The sequence below is a fragment of the Salvelinus alpinus genome, chromosome 1, assembly GCF_045679555.1.
Source record: "Salvelinus alpinus chromosome 1, SLU_Salpinus.1, whole genome shotgun sequence".
NCBI lineage: Eukaryota > Metazoa > Chordata > Actinopteri > Salmoniformes > Salmonidae > Salvelinus > Salvelinus alpinus.
This window is the reverse complement of record NC_092086.1, coordinates 100816895-100844184: the sequence shown is the minus strand read 5'-3', so window position 1 is coordinate 100844184 and position 27290 is coordinate 100816895. Positions and strand designations below refer to the sequence as shown.

Genomic DNA, 27290 nt, shown 5'->3' with positions numbered 1-27290 from the left:
TGGGAGTATGAGGGATTGCTTCAGTCGTCTTAAGAGAACATATACGCATATCTACCATTCTCTGTGTGCCCGTCTCTCTCACTCCATCTCCCAGTCTCTATCCTCCCTTCTCTGCCTTCTTGACGGACCCACTGCTGACCTCCTCCACTGCTGCTCCCTGCCTGCCTGACCTGTCCTCAGGCTGAGGATAACCCTGAGCATCGTCAGGAATAGGAGTTTGTCTAAAGAAGGAACATCTACACTGGTGAAGGTCAGCGTTTTGTTTTGCTTTTCACTTTTTCTTGAAATTCCTAACAACTGCTTCAGAGAAAGTTGTTGGTGGTGTTGTCCAAGGAAATGGCCAGGTCTGTGTGGCCCTTGTGTTGTTGTATCTGTATGCCAGGGGTACATACTGTTGATGTGGCCACGCATGAAAGGTCTCATCCTTTGTTCCGATTTTCATTACATTTTACACTATCCATAGTAACATGTCCACATCATTTACATTCATTGAAATGCAAACAAAATCTTTGTATATAAATTTGCAGTTTGTTCAGAGGGTTGCCAACTGGCATTTTCAATCAAACAACTGATTGACAAATTGTGCCTTTCAAATGAGAACATACAGAGCTGTACGGTGCTTTCTGTTAAGTTTCTTTAATGCATGACGGGGCAAATCTTTAATGTATGAGGGCACAAACACATTTCCTCTAAGAGTAATTATTTTTTTAAAGAAAGCACAAAAATATTGTTTTTGTTATTCCATTATTCTGGTGTGCATGAGGTTTTTCTACTCAAGTGTTTGTATTTATAATCTTCCAGGATAGACTAATGATTTGCCATGGTGTATTATGGTTCCATGCTTCCTGCAGGGTCTTCGATGCTTGTCATGGATTCATAATGGGAAAAAATGCTGGCTTTTTTGTTACACTAAAATGACTTGCTCTCTTCTCAAGGTTCTGTGACTATTTTATCATGAAAATATCAATTTATGTACATTGTTATTTTGACTACACACCATATGGTCAAGATTTGCGATAAGAAAAACACATTTTTTCTCTTATCAACTGCATTGCAATGTCAATGTGAACGTCGTGCCATTTCAACCGAATGTGTATTGTCATGTGTCATTTCATCTATCTCAAGTAGCTATCACTAAGGTAAGGTCCAGTCCGACCCATTGGTTCAGGTTCTCTGGGTGTCTAAGAGGTGTGTGAGACACCCCTAGTCCCATCTGCAGTCATGACCAGTAATGAGGAAACTCTCCCGGCTTCGGATTTCCACACTAGGATGCAGCGGATCCGGGAGGGCATCCACATAAGGACCATGAAGGCCAAAAGGAAAGTGGAGGACATCTCTAAAGAAGATGTCCAGGCCTTCTTCAAGAAGCACGCCTTCGTGCTCTTTACTGTAGCTGCCGTCGTTGTAGGTGAGTGAACCCCCCCCCCCCCCCCACCACCACCACGGACAGGCCTACATACACAATACACACAAACAGGCCTACATACTCACACACACGCACACACACTCACACACTTTGAAACCCATGCTCTTCTATTGCAATCCAAAATCCAATAGGGAGACTCACCTACAAACCTCATTCTAGAGGTGATTGAGAGACAGAGCCTCTCAGTGTCCTCTGTTCTACATGCAGTTTCAAGCCCACTAATCAGCCCTTCTGATTCTCCAGGTATAATCCTAGGCTTTGCACTGCGTCCCTATAAAATGACCTACCGAGAGGTGAAGTACTTCTCTTTCCCCGGAGAGCTGCTGATGAGGATGCTGCAGATGCTGGTGCTTCCCCTGCTAGTATCCAGTCTAATCACAGGTACACCAAGTCACTACACGGATGCCCTCCACCAGAGGCAAGTTTAGATGTTTTGACCATGCAGATGAGGGGTGGATTTAGTGGTGTTTGAAAGACAGGTGTGGAGGCCCAAAGGAAAAGGGAGAATGCCAAAGGGGCTTGAGGCATAAGCACAGGTACTGTAACTTGTGCTTGATCCGTGTGAAATGTATTTTTCTCCAGATTCCCGTTGGTCTCTAGGCTCTGGCATGGAGACAGCCACTTCATTGTACTCATTTTCTATTAAAATGTGGTGTAGAGAATGAGGGAGGAGGGATGGAGGGAGTAGGGTTAGCTTCAGTAGAAAAGACACCCACTGCCTGTGGGTCTGAGAGGGTAGCTTTGGGATGGGTACCCCCTTGAACCTCTTCCTCCTGCTTCACTTCACACGGATAAAAGCACACAATGTGCCACTCCGCCACTTTCTACACAGCTGTATTGTTTTGTGGCATTCCATGACACCCAGCACCAAAATACAGTAAGTGGTTTGGAGGGTGGTGGGATAAGAGGTTACGGCCTAGAAAAGAGGTCCACTGCCCAGGTACACAAGCAGACATGTAACTACAGCATCTAGTATCTTCCTGAGTCCTCAACAAGGTTAGGATCCATATGACCTAGCTTGGGATGATGTGTAGTATAAATGACATCACTATGCTAATGCTGAGGGATTTACTGTGACCTTGAAACTAGAGCTACAGCAGCAAGCTCTAGTCATTTCTCAAAGTAAGATTGAGCTGATCTGTACTGTATTTAATTTTCTTTTCAAACTAACCTAATTTGTGAATGTTCACACTGGCTTGAAAGAAGCAGTGAATGTTTACTAAGAATACTTTCTCTGATCACATTTTAAACACTAAAAAAACAGTAGAACTGTGGTGTGAACGGCAGAAAAGGAGATGTGTGGGATCAATTTTTGTTTCATCCTTCATCTTTGTAGTAACCCCTGAAAAGAACCCACATAAGTCATTTCTTTAGTCCCGTGAAAGTGGTCACACAGGCTTGTTTGCAGTTTCCATGGCAATGTGGAGATGCAAAGTCGTTATGGGCGCATGGCAAGTGGACAAGTTTGAGGATGGAGGGAAAAGACAGAAAAAGAGAAAGGGAGAAACAGGGAGAGATGGTGAAAGAGAGAGAAATAAAGAGAGGCACAGAACAGAGAGAGACACAGAAAGGAGCAGAGGCACAGGTCAGCAGAGGGGTGATTGTGGGAGAGGGAGGCGGGATGAAGGAGATTGAGAGTTGAACGAGGGTTAAATGGAGGGTGAGGAGGTTTAGTCTAATGGCAGTGCCCCTAACAGGATTAAAGCACAGACATCTCGCTTACACAAAAAACGCTTACTCCATCAGCACACTGAATTGGTATAACACACCAGAACGGCCCCTGACACCTTGGAAAATCCAAAGCAAACTTTATTGCAACGCTTTTTCAGGAAGAGGTCTTTCTCTATAATGGCTCATTGTTTGCCTCTTACCCTTGGCCTTTTTGTAAGATTGAGAGATGTCAGTAGGGAGAAGCAAACCATAATCATTATCTAATTTCAGATGGAGAACGTCAATACTTTTGCTCACCTGTATGTTTTGCTACTAGCCTGATTTCTGATTTCTGTCAGATGACTGTCAGGCAGCCCATTAATCTGCACACCTGTTGACTCTTTGTATTAGGCTGCATCCTCCAGCAGGTCAGATAATCTCTGGTCTACAATAATGAGAGATGATAAATAATCTCTGAGAAAGAGGAGGAGAGTGACTGCCAGGGCAGTAGACTAGTTCACACTGAGGTCATCTATTAGTCTCTTGCAGTGGTGATTTCAGCATGTACATCTTGGTCTGGCAAAAATAATAAAAAAGTGGGATGCATGCCAGCAAAACCACTACACAACACTAAACAATACATGAATTGCACTATAACGGTGACAAACAGTGCCCACAAACTGTTAGGGCCTACATAAAGCTGTGCCAACAGCAGTCCCAACATCTTACCACTTGTTACGCTCGTTGTACGAACTGGAAGCATACTCGGACCAACGTGCAGCGTGATCTGGGTTCCACATCTTTATTTGTGAAACGGACAAAAACAATAAACAGAAAACGAAACGTGCAGCAAATGCAGTGCTCACAGGCAACTACACACAAACAAGATCCCACAAAAAACAGTGGGGAAATGGCTACCTAAATATGATCCCCAATCAGAGACAACGCTAAACAGCTGCCTCTGATTGGGAACCATACCAGGCCAACAAAGAAATACACACACTAGACTAGAACACCCCCCCTAGTCACACCCCGACCTAACCAAAATAGAGAATAAAAAGGCTCACTATTGTCAGGACGTGACACCACTGCTACACCTGGCTATCAGCGGAGCCTTGTCTGGCAGCGAAACAGTTCACTCAACTTCATTTACTGCCTTTAAAAAAAAACATAGCTGATATGGCTGACTTGCTTAAACAAATTTGGTTTCTAATTTTTTATTTTTATTTTATTTTACCGTTATTTTACCAGGTAAGTTGACTGAGAACACGTTCTCATTTGCAGCAACGACCTGGGGAATAGTTACAGGGGAGAGGAGGGGGATGAATGAGCCAATTGTAAACTGATGACAAATGAGATGTACAAACTATGGCATAAGTGGACGACAAGAGGATAAGACGCAATCCGTCATTTCGATTAAGACATTAACGAGCGAGCTAGGACGGACGTAGTCGCTATAACTATTTGTTTAGCACTTTTGAAATGTACAGTGACAGAATTCAGAACATGGGTCGTTCTTACAGTGTTCTCCCTGTACACTAAGTCAGAACCGTAGGATAAATAAAGGGGGCATATAAGCAGACAATGAAATCTCTTACAATATTCAATGATGACATTTCTCTAAAACAGGCTATATAGGCTACATGTGCACCACCATGTCAGAACAGTAGGCAAAATTAAGAGGGGTAAATAGACCAAATTATTAGGGTGAGGCACATGGGTTACTAACATCTTACTACACAACATACCCTTAGTCTAATCAAATGGCTACCCAGACTATTTGCATTGTCCCTCCCCCTCTTTTACGCTGCTGCTACTCTCTGTTTATTATCTATGCATAGTCACTTTAACTCTATATATATGTACATATTACCTCAATTACCTCGACTAACCAGTGCCCCCACACATTGACTCTGTACCGATACCCCCTGTATATAGCCTCGCTATTGTTATTTTACTGCTGCCCTTTAATTATTTGGTACTTTTATTTCTTCTTCTTAAAAATGCATTGTTGGTTAAGGGCTTGTAAGTAAGCATTTCACTGTGAGGTTTACACATGTATTCGTCACATGTGACAAATACATTTTGATTTGATTTTGAATTACTTTCTTAGCTACAGTAAACATATCTCCCTGGCATATTACATCATTTATGCAGCATCATACAATACATTTTTGGACTCACCTTGTTGTGCTGTGTTAACTTGAACAGGAAGGTGGCACGGTGGTCCTTCGTGGGCAAATTTTGTCATCAAAGTCTGGCATTCTCTGGATTTATGGTGCTTTCAAAACAACTGGGAACTCAGAAAAAAAACAAGGTTGAATCTTGATGACGTCATTGATCTTCAGGTCGTAGCTCTAGAAAGAGGCCAGATTTACAATTCCGAGTTGGATGACCGTTTAAAATGTTTTTTTCCCCAGTCGGAGCTTGTTTATTCCCGACTTCCCAGTTGTCTTGAACTCACTGAAGTCACGTTTCCGCAGTTCCGAGATAAGTTGTTTTGAGCGCGGCACAAATCATGCTTCTGTCACATGGGATGACGCTGGAGAGACGAAGCAGGTACGGGGAGTTAAACATTTAATGTAGAACTGACATGGAACGAGACAGGAACAGCGTCAGCAAACGAGTAACACAAACAAAAGACAATCAATGCAGAAGCGGGGAACAGAGCTGGGGAACTGACAAATATAGGGGAGGTAATAACAGGTGATGAGTGAGTCCAGGTGAGTCCAATATCGCTGATGCGCGTGACGAGGGAAGGCAGGTGTGCGTAATGGATGGAAGGAGTGCGTGATGCAGGGCAGCCTGGCACCCTCAAGCGCCAGGGAGGGAAGGTGACAGTACCCCCCTCTCTTGGGGTGCCACCCGGCGTTCCACCTGGGTGAACCGGCCGAGACATGGGCGCTGGGCAAGCCGGTTGGGGCGTGGGAGCCCAACGAACCGGCAGGAGCGTGAGAGCCTGGCGAGCCGGCTGAGGCATGGAAGCCAGACAATCCAACTGAGGCAAGACGCCTTTCGATCCTGCTGCAGCGAGGGAGCCCGATGATCCGATGGAGAGTGACGTGGGATGGGAAGCCGCCGAGCCAACCGGGGCAAGGAAACCTCTCGAGCCAGCCAGGGCGTGAAAGCCCGACGGGCTTGCTTAAGCACCTCCGGTTCCATCGGCGGTGGAATCCACCCCGATGTCACCAACAAAACAAAAAACAAACAACAAAAAAAACTCCTGGACCGGCTGGGCGAACAAGAACTGACGATCCGGCTGAGGCCCAACGTGGGATGGGCACCATCCAAGCCAACCGGGGCAAGGAAACCTCTCGAGCCAGCTAGGGCATGGAAGCCCCCAGTTCCATCGGTGGCGACCCAGAGCCGATGCCACCATACCAACCGGAACGCCAGTACTCCCCGATGCTTTGTGTGATGGCTGCTGCATTCTGTCACATGGGATGACGCTGGAGAGACGAAGCAGGTACGGGGAGTTAAACATTTAATGTAGAACGGACATGGAACGAGACAGGAACAGCGTCAGCAAACGAGTAACACAAACAAAAGACAATCAATGCAGAAGCGGGGAACAGAGCTGGGGAACTGACAAATATAGGGGAGGTAATAACAGGTGATGAGTGAGTCCAGGGGAGTCCAATATCGCTGATGTGCGTGACGAGGGAAGGCAGGTGTGTGTAATGGATAGAAGGAGTGCGTGATACAGGGCAGCGGGAAGAGCGGGAGCAGACGTGACAGCTTCATTGGCAGCATGGCCTATATTGAATGTTTATCATTTTAAACTTGGAAAAGAGCCCCTTAACCGCAGATTTTGGACCACACAGCCCCTGTCACTGATTCCTTCCAAACCACTCATTGTTGAATTTGCGATTTCCAACTTGTTGTGTAATGTTTATGTCCAATGGACAATGAGCACCGATATATTTGATCTATAATCTCTTCATTATTTCTCTTCATATGACAAGGATTAAAAAGGATTTGCCAGTAGATTGTTGACTTGATTCATGATGACTGCTAGCTAGGATTTTGAAAGTATGATGTTGACATGATCGGTCCAATCAAAGCTACTGTACATACAGTTGAAGTCATAAGTTTACATCCACTTAGGTTGGAGTCATTAAAACTCGTTTTTCAACCACTCCACAAATTTCTTGTTAACAAACTATAGTTTTCGCAAGTTGGTTAGGACATCTACTTTGTGCATGACACAAGTAATTTTTCCAACAATTGTTTACAGACAGATTATTTCACTTATAATTCACTGTATCACAATTCCAGTGGGTCAGAAGTTTACATACACTAAGTTGACTGTGCCTTTAAACAGCTTGGAAAATTCCAGAAAATATTGTCATGGCTTTAGAAGCTTCTGATAGGCTAATTGACATCATTGGTGGTGTACCTGTGGATGTTTTTCAAGGCATACCTTCAAACTCAGTGCCTCTTTGCTTGACATCATGGGAAAATCAAAAGAAATCAGCCAAGACCTCAGAAAAAAAGTTGTAGACCTCCACAAGTCTGGTTCATCCTTGGGAGCAATTTCCAAATGCCTGAAGGTACCATGTTCATCTGTACAAACAATAGTACAAAAGTAGAAACACCATGGGACCACGCAACCGTCATACCGCTCAGGAAGGAGAGGCGTTCTGTCTCCTAGAGATGAACGTTCTTTGGTGCGAAAAGTGCAAATCAATCCCAGAACAACAGCAAAGGACCTTGTGAAGATGCTGGAGGAAACAGGTACAAAAGTATCTATATCCACAGTAAAATGAGTCCTATATCGACATAACCTAAAAGGCCGCTCAGCAAGGAAGAAGCCACTGCTCCAAAACCACCATAAAAAAGCCAGACTACGGTTTGCAATTGCACATGGGGACAAAGATCGTACTTTTTGGAGAAATGTCCTCTGGTCTGATGAAACAAACATATAACTGTTTGGTCATAATGACCATCGTTGTTTGGAGGAAAAAGGGGGAGGCTTGCAAGCAGAAGAACACCATCCCAACCGTGAAGCACGGGGGTTGCAGCATCATGTTGTGGGGGTGCTTTGCTGCAGGAGGGACTGGTGCACTTCACAAAATAGATGGCATCATGAGGAAGTAAAATGATGTGGATATATTGAAGCAACATCTCAAGACATCAGTCAGGAAGTTAAAGCTTGGTCGCAAATGGGTTTTCCAAATGGACAATGACCCCAAGCATACTTCCAAAGTTGTTGCCAATGGCTTAAGGACAACAAAGTCTAGGTATTGGAGTAGCCATCACAAAGCCCTGACCTCAATCCTATAAAAAATTTGTGGGCAGAACTGAAAAAGCGTGTGCGAGCAAGGAGGCCTACAAACCTGACTCAGATACACCAGCTCTGTCAGGAGGAATGGGCCAAAATTCCCCCAACTTATTGTGGGAAGCTTGTGGAAGGCTACCCGAAACGTTTGACCCATGTTAAACAATTTAAAGGCATTGCTACCAAATACTAATTGAGTGTATGTAAACTTCTGACCCACTGGGAATGTGAAGAAAATAAATAAAAGCTGAATTAAATCACTCTCTACTATTATTATGACATTTCACATTCTTAAAATAAAGTGGTGATCCTAACTGTCCTAAGACAGGGAATTTTTACTTGGATTAAATGTCAGGAATTGTGAAAAACTGACTTTAATTGTATTTGGCTGAGGTGTATGTAAACTTCTGACTTCAACTGTATAACGTGATTTGACGTAATTATATCTGTGGCCAATGACCTTGAGCCTTCTTGGATGGGCACTTCTAATGTAACTCTATGGCAACACCCAAATGGCTAGAATTTTCGAGGTCTACCCTTAGACTTGGCGGTGATGTAGTGTCCCCATGAGTGACAGAACACTGACCCAATCACGGAGCAGGGCTCCGTATTTTCTGCTGGCTTGCCCCACCACCACAGAAAGCACTGAGCTAGGCTGAAACACCTGCATTTTGGAGCTGCCTTACTCAAGAATACAAAAACGAGACCATGTTTGTATGCATCTTTATTAACTCAATCATATATATATTTTTTGACATTGTTTGCGAACTGATATGTGACACGTATTAATGCCAAAATAACATGCAAAACAGGCAAGCCCCCCCAAAAAGAAAATATATTTTATAATTTATTTGCTAAAAATATGGGGCTCAAAACAGAATGACGGGTCGCCACTGGTCTCTTGATGTTACACCTGATAGCCCCAGTTCACTGAGTTCAACCTCATTTTCACCCATTGTCTGATGATGAGATATCTGAGAACCCTGCTGTTCCAATACCAGCCAACAATTGCCTGTTATGGCATAGACACTTCTCAACAATTCTGTGGCCCCTCAGTTCTCACAGTGTTCCTGTCTCTGCCTCTGCCTTTCCTTGACCAGAGCAAGGACTCACCCTTCTGTCTCTCTGGCTCCAACACCATCCAACACATCAGCATAGCTTCAGGAGCTATCCAGAATGCAGGCTAATATGGCTACAGGCAATTGCTATTTCAAGTGTTTTCATGCCACTGCTATGAAGAAATGTTAGAAATGTTGCACAATGGGATAATACTGTTCTTCTAAACAACATCTCCCCTGTCTCTCCCAACCAGGCATGGCAGCACTGGACAGTAAGGCTTCAGGAAAGATGGGTATGCGCGCTGTGGTGTATTACATGACCACCACCATTATCGCTGTCATCATAGGCATCATCGTGGTGCTCATTATCCACCCTGGGAAAGGATCTAAGGATGAGTTCATGAAACAGTCGAAGATAGAGGACATCAGCCCTGCCGACGCCTTCCTGGATCTCATCAGGTAGCTAGCTGCATACTAGAGTAGGAGGAGGGTCAGGGGTTTAGTGGAGGAAATATGAACTGTTTTTGTGCCATTGTACCCCTGTGTTCATTCATTGTGATGATCATGCTCTTTCATTTCAGAAACATGTTTCCACCAAACATGGTCCAGGCCTGCACACAGCAGGTAAAGCATTTAATGACTTTGTCACTACAAACGGATGCTACAAATTTAACTATGGTTCTACGAATTCCTTGAAGACCGTCAGTACGGTTTAAATTGTGGATGATATCCCTCGCACTCCCCACAGGTCGAGTTATAACAACAACAAAGTCACGTTGGTGATGTGACAGCGTGGTAGGACGTGCCCCCGCAGTTCATATAAAACCGTACATCAGACCACGCACTGTCTCAGAAAATCTTCTTGCCCAAAGATTCAGAGTGACAGGAAAGTACTGACGGTCTTACATGTATTCGTAGAACCATAGTTACAATCGTAACTTCTGTTCTACTTCATACCTTTCAGAACGTCAGTACAGTTATAGCACTATTAACCTCTGATTAATGCGACAATGTCACTGGGAGAATGGCAGGTCCCATGGTGTGGCAGGATGAGACGTTGACCTTGTAAAATCTTAAGAACGTGCAGGGTGACGACCAGGTAACAGCTGCACATATCTCACTCATGGGGACGCCTTTTAGCGGAGCACAGGATGTGGTGACACTTCTGGTAGAGTGACATATCACATGCTCTGGAACAGGGAGCCCTACACCATTATAGGCCTGACCGATGACATCCACAACCCAGTGTGAAAGCCTCTGCTTGGACAATGCAAGGCCGTTTGACACAGGAACAGCTGGTCTGACTTCCTGTAGTGCTCCGAGGCTTGCATATAGAGTTTTGTGGGCTTTCCCTCTCTTGGTGGCCCTGGGTGGGTCCTGGCGAACAACGCTATGAAACCACACACTATTGCAGAGACTTTGATATTACTAGCCACAATTGATATGGTGAAAAAACGATGTGTGAGGAGGCAGAGGCACAGAGACTCAAATTATCTGTGAAAACCAGGCCCTCAACTCTGGCTAGCTGCGCTTCCCTCACCTTCACAGGCATGATGGTGCAGTTAATGCAGGGGTCAGAGAGTGCATCTCGCAGGTGGCCAATGCCTAGGCAGGCGGGGAACAGGTCATGGCCATCTTCCACTTGTAGTTCAACTCCAAATGAGGAGCAGCCATGCATGCCCAGCAATGGTGATGTGGTAGTCTCTCAGCTAAGAATGTGAAGAAAAAAAATCTAAATATATATTCTCATGCAAATATACTTATTAATACCACAATACACAGTAAAGGTAGAGGGCTACAATAATCTGGCAAGAGTTGTACAGCAACCTCAAAATCATTTATTGTGAGCCAAGCTATGACCGTAGGGCTGGAGCAGGAGAGATACCATGTTTAAATGTAGGCATAATTTATGAAAAACACTCACGAACGGCTGTCGTTTGGTAAGTCAAGCTGACGACACACAGTGGCAGCTAGGTTGAGTGTTTAGCTAGCTGACGACACACAGTGGCAGCTAGGTTGAGTTGGTTAGCTAGCTGAGGACACACAGTGGCAGCTACAGTAGGTTGAGTTGGTTAGCTAGCTAGCTTGTAGTGTCCTAGTAATACCAGAGGAGAGGGATGCCTGGGGGAGGCAGTTCGAATCTCACTTCGTATAGCTCGCTAGGCTAACAATCTTCCTAGACGGCGTGCACGCTATGAGACGTGGTTATCTAGGGAAAGGGACCCGTTTTGAGATTTAAACAGTCGAAGGATGACTAGTGCCCCGTGGTCTCGATAACAAGCATGGCAGTGGAGGATATCTTGACAAGGTTAGCACCGGAGTACGGTGGCCAACATACACACTAGCTGGTAAGCTATTAAAGTTAGCACAAGACAAGGAAGCCCAATATCCACCGATATAAAAGAGATAGGTAGGAGAGAGCTGTCACACAGCCTTGGAGGGCGAATTTCGCGCTTCGACCCACAGGTCACAGGCTGTTGATGACAGACTGTCAGTACACACAACTCACATAGAGTTTAGCTTACCCTACTGCAGCGGTTCCCAAGCGAAGAGTCGCCTGATATGAAAATGGGTTTGCGGGAGAATGTCCAAAATCCATTTTTTTATTTGTCTATATATATATATATATATATAGACACATACATACACACACACACTACCGTTCAAAAGTTTGGGGTCACTTAAAAATGTCCTTGTTTTTGAAAGAAAAGCAAATTTTTTGTCCATTAAAATAACATTAAATTGTACAGAAATACAGTGTAGACATTGTTCATGTTGTAAATGACTATTGTAGCTGGAAATTGATGATTTTTTATGGAATATCTACATAGGCATACAGAGGCCCATTATCAGCAACCATCACTCCTGTGTTCCAATGGCACGTTGTGTTAGCTAATCCAAGTTTATCATTTTAAAAGGCTAATTGATCATTAGAAAACCCTTTTGCAATTATGTTATCACAGCTGAAAACTGTTGTTCTGATTAAAGAAGCAATAAAACTGGCCTTCTTTAGACTAGTTGAGTATCTGGAGCATCAGCATTTGTGGGTTCGATTACAGGCTCAAAATGGCCAGAGACAAAGAACTATCTATTCTTGTTCTGAGAAATGAAAGCTATTCCATGCGAGAAATTGCCAAGAACCTGAAGATCCCGTACAACTCTGTGTACTACTCCCTTCACAGAACTGCGCAAACTGGCTCTAACCAAAATAGAAAGAGGAGTGGGAGGCCCCGGTGCACAACTGAGCAAGAGGACAAGTACATTAGTGTCTAGTTTGAGAAACAGATGCCTCACAAGTCATCAACTGGCAGCTTCATTAAATAGTGCCCGTGAAACACCAGTCTTAACATCAACAGTGAAGAGGCGACTCAGGGATGCTTGTCTTCTAGGCAGAGTTCCTCTGTCCAGTGTCTGTGTTTTGCCCATCTTAATCTTTTCTTTTTATTGGCCAGTCTGGGATTGGCTTTTTCTTTGCAACTCTGCCTCGAAGGCCAGCATCCTGGAGTCACCTCTTCACTGTTGACATTGAGACTGGTGTTTTGCAGGTATATTATAATATTGTCTTTGTATCTCAAAATCATTGTAATGTGATTAACCTTAAAAATCTAAATGAAAATTATTCTAATCTAAAAGTTCAAATTCAACCAGAGAACGCCCTTAGATCATGGGAAAAGGCCGCAGTTGACCTTTGCATTTGAATCATTCCCACAGTGAAAGACTAGGCCCGCTACGCTATGAAAGCACACACTATTGCAGACTTTGATATTACTAGCCACAATTGATATGGTGAAAAAACAATGTGTGGGGAGGCAGAGGCACCGAGACTCAAATCAATACCTTTGTGAGATAACACTGTTAAACGAACAGTTTTTGCTATTGTTAGCAATCAAGGGGAAACTGATTGAAAGACTCAACTCCCCAGCTTATACTCTCCAAATGGACATTAACTGTGAGGGGAAAGATGTCCATGCATTGACTTTTGTTCACTATACATTTCAGGGGATGCTATTCACAAGGACATATTGTTCTGTCTCACAATTCCCGAGCATGAAGGAAAGGGGGATACCTTGTCAATTGTCCAACTGAATGTATTCAACTGAAATGTGTCTTTTGCATTTAACCCAACCCCTCTGAATCAGAGAGGTGCAGGGGGCTGCCTTATGTGGATGCCTTGACATCCACGGCACCCAGGGAACAGTGGTTTAACTGCCTTGCTCAAGACAACAGATTTTTACCTTGTCAGCTTGGGATTTGATCCAGCAACCTTCTGGTTACTGGCCCAACAATCTAACCACTAGGCTACCTGAAATGGTACAGGGGATGTTCATTGTGCTGTGTGGCTATATTGACAAAAAACACATTCCATGGAATCGAATGGTGGGCTTTGCACAGATGGGGCTCCATCTATGGCTGGCAGGCTTGTGTCTCCCTCTGTTATATGCACGCATTGCACGATACACCGAGAGCAATTGGCGACAAAAGAGCTGAGCACAGAACTCGGAGATATACTGCAGCAGGTAACTTCGATTGTAAACTATATCAAACCACATCCACTGCGCGCACGCCTGTTCGCAAAACTATGTGGAGGCATGACAATGTTCTATTTCATACTGAGGCTTGGTGGTAATCGAGTGTTAGAAAAAAAAATCTAATTGGCAGAGGTACTGTTGTCATTCACAATGTATGTAAAAGAAACTGACTTAGTTGACTTTCTGTGTAATGAAAGGAAAATGTGTCTCCCTGACTATGTAACAGACATATTTGGGAAACTGAACGAACTGAACACAAGCATGCAGGGGAAATACAAAAACATTCTATGGGTGGCCTCCCGAATGGCGCAGCAGTCTAAGGCAGTGCTAAAGGCGTCACTACAGACCCGGGTTCGATCCTAGGCTGTGTTGCAGCTGGCCGCGACCAGGAGACCCATGAGGCGGCACGTGATCGGCCCAGCGTCGTTCAGGTTTTATTTATTTATTTACTTCACCTTTATTTAACCAGGTAGGCAAGTTGAGAACAAGTTCTCATTTACAATTGCGACCTGGCCAAGATAAAGCAAAGCAGTTCGACACATACAACAACACAGAGTTACACATACAGTCAATAATACAGGAAAAATAAGTCTATATACAATGTGAGCAAATGAGGTGAGAAGGGAGGTAAAGGCAAAAAAGGCCATGGTGGCGAAGTAAATACAATATAGAAAGTAAAACACTGGAATGGTAGATTTGCAGTGGAAGAATGTGCGAAGTAGAAATAGAAATAATGGGGTGCAAAGGAGCTAAATAAATACAGTAGGGGAAGAGGTAGTTGTTAGTGCTGCTAGTGCTGTGAGCTGCTCTGTTAGTGCTGTGAGCTGCTCTGACAGCTGGTGCTTAAAGCTAGTGAGGGAGATAAGTATTTCCAGTTTCAGAGATTTTTGTAGTTTGTTCCAGTCATTGGCAGCAGAGAACTGGAAGGAGAGGCGGCCAAAGGAGGAATTGGCTTTGGGGGTGACCAGAGAGATATACCTGCTGGTATATCGAGCTGAGATAAGGGGGGACTTTACCTAGCAGGGTCTTGTAGATGACCTGGAGCCAGTGGGTTTGGCGACGAGTATGAAGCGAGGGCCAGCCAACGAGAGCGTACAGGTCGCAGTGGTGGGTAGTATTTGGGGCTTTGGTGACAAAACGGATGGCACTGTGATAGACTGCATCCAATTTATTGAGTAGGGTATTGGAGGCTATTTTGTAAATGACATCGCCGAAGTCGAGGATCGGTAGGATGGTCAGTTTTACGAGGGTATGTTTGGCAGCATGAGTGAAGGATGCCTTGTTACGAAATAGGAAGCCAATTCTAGATTTAACTTTGGATTGGAGATGTTTGATGTGAGTCTGGAAGGAGAGTTTACAGTCTAACCAGACACCTAGGTATTTGTAGTTGTCCACATATTCTAAGTCAGAACCGTCCAGAGTAGTGATGCTGGACGGGCGGGCAGATGCAGGCAGCGATCGGTTGAAGAGCATGCATTTAGTTTTACTTGTATTTAAGAGCAGTTGGAGGCCACGGAAGGAGAGTTGTATGGCATTGAAGCTCATCTGGAGGATTGTTAACACAGTGTCCAAAGAAGGGCCAGAAGTATACAGAATGGTGTCGTCTGCGTAGAGGTGGATCAGAGACTCACCAGCAGCAAGAGCGACATCATTGATGTACACAGAGAAGAGAGTCGGCCCAAGAATTGAACCCTGTGGCACCCCCATAGAGAATGCCAGAGGCCCGGACAGGTTAGGGGAGGGTTTGGCCGGCAGGGATGTCCTTGTCCCATTGCGCTCTAGTGACTCCTTGTGGCAGGCTGTGCGCATGCATGCTGACTTTGCTCGCCAGCTGTACGGTATTTCCTCCGACACATTGGTGTGGCTGGCTTCCGGGGTAAGCAAGCAGTGCGGGTTGTGTTTTGGAGGATGCATGGCTCTCGACCTTTGCCTCTCCCTAGTCTATATGGGAGTTGCAGTGATGGAACAAGACTCACTGGAATTGGAAAGTACTAAAAAACATTATTTTTTAAAACATTCTACCGATGAGTGACCGAATCAGTGCATTCAGAGGAAAGAATTCTTATTGGAGAGAGTCTTCCAAAAGCCATGCCCCCTTCCCTCGCCTGTGCATGTTACTGACAGAAAACAGCATCTGTAAGTGTCCAACATGAGTGATGACTGCTCACCTCCAATGCTTGGAAGAGCACTTTGGGACCTACTTCCCAATCTGTTTGACTGTGATCCTGGCTCAGTTGACATACCGGTAAGTGAAATCTAACAGCTAATCGAGCGGTCATGTGACCGAATGCATTCACGGGTCACTACGGAGGAGGTTTTGTTCCTGACTCAAAGGGAATACCCTGCCATCTCCCTCTAAGCATTAATGCCACATTCAAAACAACTGAGAACTTGTAAGTGACCGCGTGTGGCTCAGTTGGTAGAGCATGGCGCTTGCAACGCCAGGGTTGTGGGTTCGATTCCCACGGGGGGCCAGTACAAAAAAAAAAAAAAAAAAAGTATGTACTTGTAAGTCGCTCTGGATAAGAGCGTCTGCTAAATGACTTAAAATGTAAAATGTAAGTGGGAACTCGGAAATCTCAGACTTCAGTGCATTCAAGACAACTGGGAACTCTGAAAAAAACAAGCGCCGACTGGGAAAAATTGTTTTGAAAAATCGTTTCTTTCCGACATGAAGATCACTGAAGCCATGATTTGAGCTCGTATTTTTCCAGAGTTCCCAGTTGTTTTGAAAGCACTATAAACCTCATGCTACCCTTCACCAGCATCTGTGTGAAGCTGGATTCAGTGCTATCGTCTGCATTAAAACCAAATATAGATCCAGGTTGGATGTGACAGCAGAGATGAGGTGCGCACTGTCGACCACACCCCATGACTTTGAGAATCTCTGACGTGACATGCATCAAGCACACCCATTTTATTAGTGGTGGTGAGATAAGAGACATTATGTCAGACTAATTTGGAATTGACTCTCATAGCCCCACATTAAAAGTATGTGATGGTGAGTTGAGAAGCCAATCAGAAATACTGTTAGAATGTTTTTCAATTCTGCCAAAACCCCAAATAAAAAAGTAAACATTTGCTGTTAATTAAATCATTTTTTTCACATGGTTTGGCTCGTAAGAATTTTCAGATATCAAAATGGGGTCGTGGTCCAAAAAAAGTTTGGGAACCCCTGCCTTAGCGGGACATGGGAAAATGCAATTTGAAAAATGGGAGCAGCGAAGCAGTCAATTTGAGCAATATGGCTAAAATAACTTGCGAGAAGAAATAAGAGACCGTGCGTGGTCTGACGTATGGTTTGTTATGAACTGCGGGCACGTCTTCTCAATCTGTCACATCAACAGCGTGACTGTTTTTATTATTACCTGACCTGCGTGGAGCACGAGAGTTATAATCCACACTTTCAACTGTACTGACAGTCTGAAACGTATAAAGTAAAACAGCCTTCCTCATTCAATAAGCAGATTTTCCCTCAGTAAAAGTTTGCCACAGGAAATGGTTCTATTGAAATAATGATGGTAATGAAAAAGGATACGTTTTGCGAAATACTTTTTGTGAATGGATACATTATTGACATTTTCAGAGGAAGCTTGCTGGTTTTGGAATTTCTGAGCAGAGATAAATCATTACATAAGAGACATAAAAACCCAAAACTGAGGGGGACTTTTATTTACACTGGAAGAAAAATTCTGACCACTAGGAACAAATGACAAAATCTGACATTTTTTATTTATTTTATTTAACCTTTATTTAACTAGGCAAGTCAGTTAAGAACAAATTCTTATTTACAATGACGGCCTATCCCGGCCAAACCCTAACCCGGGCGACGCTGGGCCAATTGTGCGCCGCCCTATGGGACTCCCAATCACGGCCGATTGTGATACAGCCTGGACTTCTGCTGCCATGTGTAAATAAAAAATGATCACCAGCAGGAGATAAGAAAGAACCCACTTCCATTATTCATCTGAATGTTTTGGAGTTGTTGTGGTATAGTTGATGGACACAGTGGGGTTTGAACTGCAATGAAGCATTGGCAGGGTTGCAACAGTAGCATTGTGGGGTCCGTGGCGTACCGCAGTTTCGCAGGGCCCCGGGCAAGGTCTGAGCTCATTTCCTGTCATTCTAAACCTTTCTTCCATGGCTTTTGGGGAGGACCATGTCCATGGGGAGCTCAACACTTGGTGGTCTGGACCCTCTCCCCATACAGGGTCATCATAGATCCAGCTGAACCTTACAGAATACTGCTCCAGCCATACAGAGGAGGCCCATTGTTTAATTCACAAGGCTGCGATGAGTGGAGCAGGTGCCTTTAGTTTTTGCTCTCTAGTCTATCGAAAGGGCACAAGTCTGACAATCTTCCCTAGATACCTTATCTATGTTCAGTAGATGCACATCAAAATCCCACTTGAAGACTGGAGCACAGGCCAAAATGAAGAGGCTGAGTTAATATTCAGTAACATTACTTAAAAAATACTATTTCAGTAACACTTTCACTAAAGGAAATTACATGCTATCATCACTTTAACAAGACAATGATAACCCATCACTCACGTAACCGGCTCTTTCCCTCCAGTTCAAAACCAAATACGGGAAGCGAATTGTCCATGTAACGGTGACAGTGAACGACTCGGTCTTCAACCTGACCAACCTGACTGAGCAGATTACCCGGGAGGAGGTGATCCCTATCCCGGGCACGGTGAACGGAGTCAACGCCCTGGGGCTGGTGGTCTTCTCCATGTGCTTTGGCCTCATCATCGGCAACATGAAGGAGCAGGGCCAGCCCCTCAGGGATTTCTTCGACAGCCTCAATGAGGCTATCATGAGACTGGTAGCAATTATCATGTGGTGAGTAGTTGGTGTGTGTATAGGTGTTTATAAGGATGGTGTGTGTGTGTGTGTGTGTGTGTGTGTGTGTGTGTGTGTGTGTGTGTGTGTGTGTGTGTGTGTGTGTGTGTGTGTGTGTGTGTGTGTGTGTGTGTGTGTGTGTGTGTGTGTGTTATGATGATGGTCCAATAATCATTCATTAGGTGAGTGTGTGTGTGTGTGTTTATGTGAACCCCCTGCATTGCACGTGGTTCATGATTAGATCAGGCACAGAGAAATCTCCACATCTATGCTTTGAAATGCTAAGTCTACCTATAGAGTGCCTGCAGATTTGGGAGTTACTATGTGTATCTCTCCCTCTCAATTCAATCAAATGGCTTTATTTAGCCTCTTGCCTGAGGTATTGCTATGAATTATCTGGTAACTATAGACAGGCATGATCTGATATAGGTCTTTAGGGTTACTGAGATAATTGCAGGACCACAATCTCATAATTGGCCAACATAGAACCGTCTCGGGGCATGTAGCTTCCTGATGCTAAATGATTCCACAGATGAATTACAAGGCTTTGTAACCAAGACCAGTGACATGTTCACTCAATTAAATCCAAAATATTCCCAGTCAGATATTTGACAGATTTAAACCAAGTTTTGTTTATGAATAAAGGTAATTTCATAGCCTGTGCTTTGCACTCTCAGAATGCACTGATGATTTCTCAAATGTCTGTCCGTGAGAGACTAAAAATTTTACTTTTTCAGGCCTACAGTATTACACAAAAAAATAAATCCCTTTTAACTTTGTGACCATATCCTTCCCCAGCATAACCTCTTCTCCGTCCTCTGCTCTACAGGTATGCACCAATCGGCATCATGTTCCTCATATCAGGGAAGATCGTGGAGATGGATGACATCACTGAGATGGGTGGTCAGCTGGCCATGTACACCATCACGGTGATCATAGGCCTGTCCATCCATGCTTTCATCATCCTCCCCGGCCTGTACTTCGCCGTCACACGGCTGAACCCCTTCATCTTCATCATGGGGCTGGTGGAGGCCCTCATCACAGCCCTGGGAACCTCCTCCAGGTTGGTCCCCTTACATTAATCTCCTCCCTGGCCTGCTCGGACTACCCCACACTGTGGCCTTGCCTGACTTGGCCCTGACTCATGTCAAATCAAAGCCTATTATAGTAGGGCCAGGAGTGTTCTTGATCAGATTGTACCTATAAGACATCACCATCCTCGTTAGTAGTGTTACTAAAGCTTACCCCTGGAGAATATGATGAATAGATCTAATACAAAAAAACTAAAACAACAACCACTCAAACACCATCTGTTTCTCTCTCCATCTCTATCTCAGCTCAGCAACCCTTCCCATTACCTTCAAGTGTCTGGAGGTGAACAACAAGGTGGATAAGCGCATCACGCGGTTTGTGTTGCCGGTCGGCGCAACCATTAACATGGATGGAACAGCACTTTACGAGGCTCTGGCAGCTATCTTCATAGCTCAGGTTAACAACATGGACATGAACTTAGGTCAGATCATTACAATCAGGTAAGAATTAGTATCTAAGGTTAATAAGCTAAAGTTTATGTTTACAGAATCAAAAGATGTTGATATGTTTACAACTACATTACATGATTTATCAAGATAAGAGTTTAAAATATATCATTTTGTGCTATAAAATAGCATCACGGCCACTGCAGCAAGTATCGGAGCTGCTGGGATACCACAGGCTGGACTGGTCACCATGGTGATTGTGTTGACCTCTGTCGGACTTCCCACTGATGACATCACCCTCATCATTGCAGTTGATTGGTTCCTGTGAGTAATTTTTTCCAATTTTCAGATTGAGACATGAGAATAGATAAATTATATTTGAATAATGATAAAGCTATTATGGTGCAAATATACACACACTACTTATTGTCTATAGTATACAAATTGTATAATGACTGGAACTGAAACGCAAACCATTTATCTTTCATTTTAAAGGTCGAACATCCTTTTTTATCAACTACAACCCTAGTGACACACTTGTACTATCCCTCGGGTCTTGCTCCACTTTTTGGAATTGCATTTTTTAAAAGTTTTAACATAGAAACATAATTAGGTTGCCCAAATTAATGATTTCAATTAGAATTCCCTTCCCAGAAATTACACAGCTAATTGGGTAGTGAGAAAAAATCCCACTCTCCATAAACTAGGAGGGATGGAATGTGCAGACAGAGTCAAAGCTTCATTTAATGAAAACATGGATGTTTCTCACAGTGATTAGAATATGAGATAGCCTATAGGGAGTGTTCTGACTACTCTTTAACAGTAGATTGGAATTGTCTCTGCTGATAATGCTGTGGACTATTTCCCCTCTGCATTCTTTTGACTATGAGTAATCTAAAAACGTTAGTTTACCTTTAATCAAAAGCAGGAAATAGGTAAATGTTTTTACCTGTTCAATATAACATGACCAAACGTCCCAGCGGACATAGGCTAGGGTTTTCTTTTAAAAACTGTATGTCCCGCCACCCCTCTCGACCTCTGTCTCTCCTCCCACTGTATATGACTCCTTCACCCTGGTTAAGCTTTTTCTTCTTACGTTATTCCTGGATTGTAGTGACCGGCTGCGTACCACAACCAACGTCTTGGGTGACTCCATTGGGGCTGGCATTGTGGAATTCCTATCTCGACAGGAGCTACAGGCCAAGGATGTGGAGATGGGGAACATTGTGCTGGAGGAGAGGAAAAAACCATACCAGCTCATCTCTCAGGAAAACGACCACGAAAACGCCAAACGTCCGAAAACTGAAAGCAAGATGTAGATCAACGCTCAATAGTGCACACAAGCACACGCACGCACAAGCACACGCACACACAAACACGTAATGTTTTGGTTCATTCTTGTTTTCAATCTGTCATATTTGTCCAGTTATTGTCACTCTACCATATTTCCTTTCCTTTGTTATTTTGTCATTCATAAAGTTGCCCAATCAAATTGCTTACATCTGCCGCCTCTCTACGAGATAGATAGGCCACCTGTTTTATGGTTTGTCTGGGTATTTTTGTGTTGAGTTAAGTCATGGCCTAGAATATGTATATGGTATAATGGTATAAGTAATGAGGAAAGTGATATGGGTGTTGATGTCCAAAAGGAATTTTGTAAAATTATGAAAGGACAACCTATGTTTGAATGACTGGGCAAGCTTCATTCTTCAAAAAAAGCAACAGAAAACACATTTGTATATAACTACCTTAATTTTGGTGGACCCCAGGAAGAGAAGCTGCTGCCAATAAATACAAATACAATTACATTTTATTTGCTACAACTAATGAAATGAGGCCCTATGAGCTGTTTCTGGTGAAAAACAACCAACTTCCTATCATGGGTTAAATAAGCAGTAATTTAAATAACAATCCTCAAGTGGTGTGTATTTTTTTTTAAATTTGATTAACTTTTATCATGCTGTCAATATTCCTGTTGCATATGACAACTTCAATTGTATTTTTATTTTATTTTGATTGATCAAATTCTTGAAGGTGGTGCTGTGATGCTGACAATATGGTTAAAACGAGATGTATCCAACAATCGTCATCACTATATATGTATCCAACAATTGTTATCACTATATATTCCCTATTTTGTAGCCAGCCCTAAGACAAATGAGTCTTTGAAATATCCTTCACTATTTAGTACATCATTATTTTAACATAGCAGGTGTTTAATATTTTTAAGGCTTTGTAGAGTGATTGTATGTCGATATATGTGTAAATGAACTATATAATATGGATAGTTGTTTACGTGAATATGTCTTCTTTAATCTCAATGCAGAAAGATATTTGTTTTCAGGGCCGAAATGCCACTCCAATGCCTTGGTTAGTGAAATCAAGGAACATAGTTTGTGATAATTACAGTATGTGTGAACTAACTCAAATGGATTTAGAAAATATGTTATTTTCTTTCTTTTTTTCTTTAAGTTTTGAGATATTATGGTTCACTTTCTGTAAAGGCAACATTTGTGGTGAAAAGGAAATAAATGGACTGGTAGATTTGTCTTTGGTGAAGCAATGTTTGATTTTGGTGATTTGTATTCCATGACACACATACAGTAATAAACTGTTACATAACATGTGTTATGGCAATTATAATAGAGTAGGTATTACCCTACACAGCACACAATGAAAAGTAATACATGTGCAATAGGACAAAATGTGATAAAGGTAACCCAATTTAACAAATATCTCAAAATGTGCCTTAAAGACACACTCTGTTGTCTCATATGACAACACAACCATAACAATGAAGCAATATGCCTAGGTCTTTATTTTATTATCTAGTTATTATAAGGTAATAAAGACAGTTGTACTATTCATCTCATTATAGTATGAGCTACGAGTCACATTCTTCTAAATCAAGGGGTATATTTACTTAGTTGAAATTACTGGAAACGTATAGACTGTGGCTTTAAAAGGCAAATGTAATATCTTATGTATAGTAATGTAATGATTTCATACACTGAATAATCTACAATCGTGTACTTATGTGCGAAGATCTTTGATGGATGTTAGAGAAAAAGTTGATTATTTATCTAAATGTGACTTCCTAGTTAAATATTACGTTTGGAAGAGAAAGAAGCTACAGTAGTCCCCTCTATTCTCACTATCAAGCTGTTCTGGGAACAGCAGTTTGCAATTAAATCGTTTGTGGACATTTGCTGCCATCTTGTGGTAAGACTTGAGCAGCACTATATGTGAGCTGATAAAGATACAGTATCTACCGGCATGTGGGCTTTATCAACAGTATTTTATTAAAATGTTGACCCAACTCTGGTTGATACTCTAGTTGACAAGCACCTGCAGAAGCTAAAATCAGGTAAAACCATCCATACTTACATGAAACATCCATATTTACCATGCGCCGTTGCCGTTTTATTTTTAACTCTTCACTGACCGACCCTACACTTGAAACTTAGGTAGTCTGGGAAAGTGATGTCATGTGACTTGACGATCCTAGCGCGCGAAATATAATTAATATATTTCTGTTTTTTAGCATCCTGTGAGACGTTATCGTGAGGAAAACAAACAAACATTGGCAAGCTACCTAGCTATCTGCTTGCAAATATTTTGGGGTGTAAATTACTTGCTCTCAGATGGTATTTACAATGTCAATTTGTTAGATGGTGTTAAAAAGAAAAGCCCGTTCTCTGCTTGCTAGCTAACGTTAGCGCTCAGCGGTTACCACACGGTAACGTACTTTACAAACTGAGGGGAAATTTAGTTTGCTAGCTACCTCGACTTGCCAGCTCGCGAATTACTTGTATACATGTTGATGGGATGCCAAGCAAGAGGAAGAAACACAAAAAAGGTAAGACAGAAAAAAAGTGTGTTTTTCTACTGTTTATAGATTTTCTGAACTCAGACCTGTTCGGTCAATGACGTCAGTTCGCGCACTTTCAAGTCCTTCCACAAGAGGGAGACCGAGAGCTGTCGTAATGTTGTTTGGGCTACATTTATGACCTGGCACAATTATTTATATATACACTAGATGACCATTGGGGCGCTGTGTTGACGACACCGTGCCTCCACCTTGGCACTCCCCACCGTTGTAAAAAATATTTTGGAAGCTATAAAAATGCATTTATACTGAACAAAAATATAAACACAACATGCAACAATTTCAACGATTTTACTGAGTTACAGTTCATATAAGGAATTCAGTCAATTGAAATATATTCATTAGCCACTAATCTATGGATTTCACATGACTGGGCAGTGGCGCAGTCATGGGTGGACCTGGGAGGGCATAGGCCTGCCCACTTGGGAGCCAGGCCCACCTACTGGGGAGCCAGGCCCAGCCAATCAGAATGAGTTTTTCCCCCACAAAAGGGCTTTATTACAGGCAGAAATACTCCTCAGTTCATCAGCTGTCCAGGTGACTGGTCTCAGACGATCCCGCAGGTGAAGAAGCCAGATGTGGGGGTCCTGGGCTGGCGTGGTTACACAAGGTCTGTGGTTGTGAGGCCGGTTGGACGTACTGCCTAATTCTCTAAAACGATGTTGGAAGTGACTTATGGTAGAGAAATTAACATTCAATTCTCTTGCAACAGCTCTGGTGGACATTCCTATGTTCAGCATGCCAATTGCATGCTCCCTAAGAACTTGAGACATCTGTGGCATTGTGTTGTGTGACAAAACTGCACATTTTAGAGTTGCCTTTATTGTCCCCAGCACAAGGGGCACCTGTGTAATGATCATGCTGTTTAATCAGCTTCTTCATGTCACACCTGTTAGGTGGATGGATTATCTTGGCAAAGGAGAAATGCTCACTAACAGAGATGTTAACAAATTTGTGTACAAAATTGGAGAGAAATAAGCTTTTTGTGCATATGGTACATTTCTGGAATCTTTTATGAAACAAGGGACCAACACTTTACATGTTGTGTTTATTTTTTTGTTCAGTATATTAATATCTAAATTTGTTTTTGCCACATGTATTACATTACAGATACCTTAATGCATACTTTAAAATTATATTATGTGAGCTAAACATTAACATTTAAAATTACAAAATATATAACTTTTTCCTTAACTTAGAATTCCTAAAAGTATAATTTTTAGAGATTACTAATGTCACTGTCCCCTCTACAACACATACTTAAACACATGCAATTTTGTCCTTTAAACATTTAATTGAAATACTGTAAAATTCCATTCATTCCTATGGAGGACTACTCCTACTGGGGAGTGCAAATATGGATGACCGGTGGCTTCAAAGCCTCTCAATGGCCAACACATAGCATCAGAAATCCAGAGTTTATATACATATTACTCCTTTTCTATTAGTGTTATGCTGATTACATCTTTGATTAACTCAGGTATGGTTGATTCTTTATCATAGGCAGAATGCAATGTTAGGTCTGACTTAAACTAACATTACCTGTCAATCAAAAGTCAAGTGTGAAAGCGTGTGCTTGTGGGTGCATGCGACAGGAGTTAACACCAACATATCTGGAATTCTTTGCTATCATGGTGGTCATCATATCTTTATTTCTAAGAACCTCCATAAAGTAACTGTTTTGTAAAGTGTGTGTGAGAGAGAGTGCCTGTTGATGGTTGTTTATTTCATGCCAGTCCAAATTCCAAATGTTCTTGTAGAGTAAATAATAGAATACACAACTACTATGCATGTACAGTCATGTGAAAAAGTAAGTACACCCCCCTAGAAAGTAATTTTTTTGTAAATATTTGGACAAATGGATATGTAATCTTAACTTCAACACTATTGACAGATAAAGGTAACCTAATTTAACAAATTAAACTGAAAGATTATACTTTTCAATCATTTATTCATCAAAAATCAACAGAAATGCAATTCCATAGTGCGGGAAAAATAAATACACCCCTAGCTTCAATAGATGGTGTTGCCCCCTTTGGCAGAAACAAGAAATGTCTACATTAAGTTTAACTGTCTATCAGTCTCTTATATCGAGATTTTTCCCCAGTCTTCTTTACAGTACTGCCTCGACTGTGTCAAGTTCGAGGGATTTCTTGCATGCACGGCCCGCTTCAAGTCCCCCCACAACATTTGGACAGGATTGAGATCTTGGCTTTGACTCAGCCATTCTATAACCCTCCATTGCTTATTGTTTGAGCCATTCTGTTGTAGCTTAGCTTGTGTGTTTTGGATCATTGTCCCGTTGCAAGATCCATGTTCGGTTCAGCTTTAGCTTTTTGACAGATGGCCTCACATTCTCCTCAAGAATTCTCTGATACAATATGGAATTCATGGCTGACTAAATGATGGTAAGTTCGCCAGGCCCTCAGACAGCAAAGCAGCCCCAAACCATAATGCCACCGCCTCCATGCTTTATAGTACTTCTGTTCAAAGGCAGTGTTTTGTTTTCGCCAAAGATGGTGTCTGGCATTGCAGCCAAACAACTCCACCTTTGACTCATCTGTCCACAGCACATTGTTCCAGCAGTTTTGGTCTTGTCTTGATATTATTTTTCTTCCTTCCTGACCGCCCATGTAGGCCAACTTTGTGCAGTCTCTTTCTGACAGTTGACTCATGTACTTCGATATTGATTGTGGCACGAGAGGTCTGTAGATCCCTTGATGTTACCTTGGGGTTCTTAGAGACTTCTATGAGCATCTTTCGGTCAGCTCTTGGGCTGAATCTGGTAGAATGACCTGTCCTAGGTAGATTGGTGGTCTGGAATTTTCTTCATTTGTAGATGATCCGTCGGGACAGTGGAACAATGTACTTTGAATTGCTTTGAAATGGATTTGTAACCCCTCACGGGCATCAATAATCTTTCTTCTGAGAGCCTCTGAGGTCTTTTGATCTTTGCATGACATGTTACCACACACCCATATGGTTAAGACCAAACCAGACCAAGTTTATAATCTTTATGGAAGGCTGGACCTTCCCAAGATACTCTCCAATGATTTCATAATCATTTGCACCTGTTTTGGTGCACCTGGTTTTAGCCATTTTAGGTGATGGTAAAAGGTAGGGGTGTACAC

At 42.7% G+C, this 27290-nt stretch overlaps 1 protein-coding gene across 1 annotated transcript; it reads left to right on the top strand.

The window, feature by feature from the left end:
- Window positions 1–22840, top strand: LOC139536778 (excitatory amino acid transporter 1-like). The gene is made up of 10 exons (XM_071337392.1): window positions 1–250; window positions 1269–1408; window positions 1670–1807; window positions 9670–9874; window positions 9997–10039; window positions 18521–18792; window positions 19622–19855; window positions 20130–20324; window positions 20460–20594; window positions 21385–22840. The coding sequence occupies exons 2-10, from the start codon at window positions 1270–1272 to the stop codon at window positions 21587–21589; spliced, it is 1566 nt and encodes a 521-aa protein (XP_071193493.1). The 5' UTR covers window positions 1–250; window position 1269; the 3' UTR covers window positions 21590–22840.
- Window positions 22841–27290: the final 4450 nt, after the last annotated feature.

Excerpts from the sequence above, each read along its gene's own strand:
- LOC139536778 (XM_071337392.1), top strand. The coding sequence starts at position 1,270 with ATGCAGCGGATCCGGGAGGGCATCCACATAAGGACCATGAAGGCCAAA. Across the intron at positions 1,808-9,669 it reads AGTATCCAGTCTAATCACAG|GCATGGCAGCACTGGACAGT; the intron begins GTACACCAAGTC and ends TCTCCCAACCAG. Across the intron at positions 9,875-9,996 it reads GCCTTCCTGGATCTCATCAG|AAACATGTTTCCACCAAACA; the intron begins GTAGCTAGCTGC and ends CTTTCATTTCAG.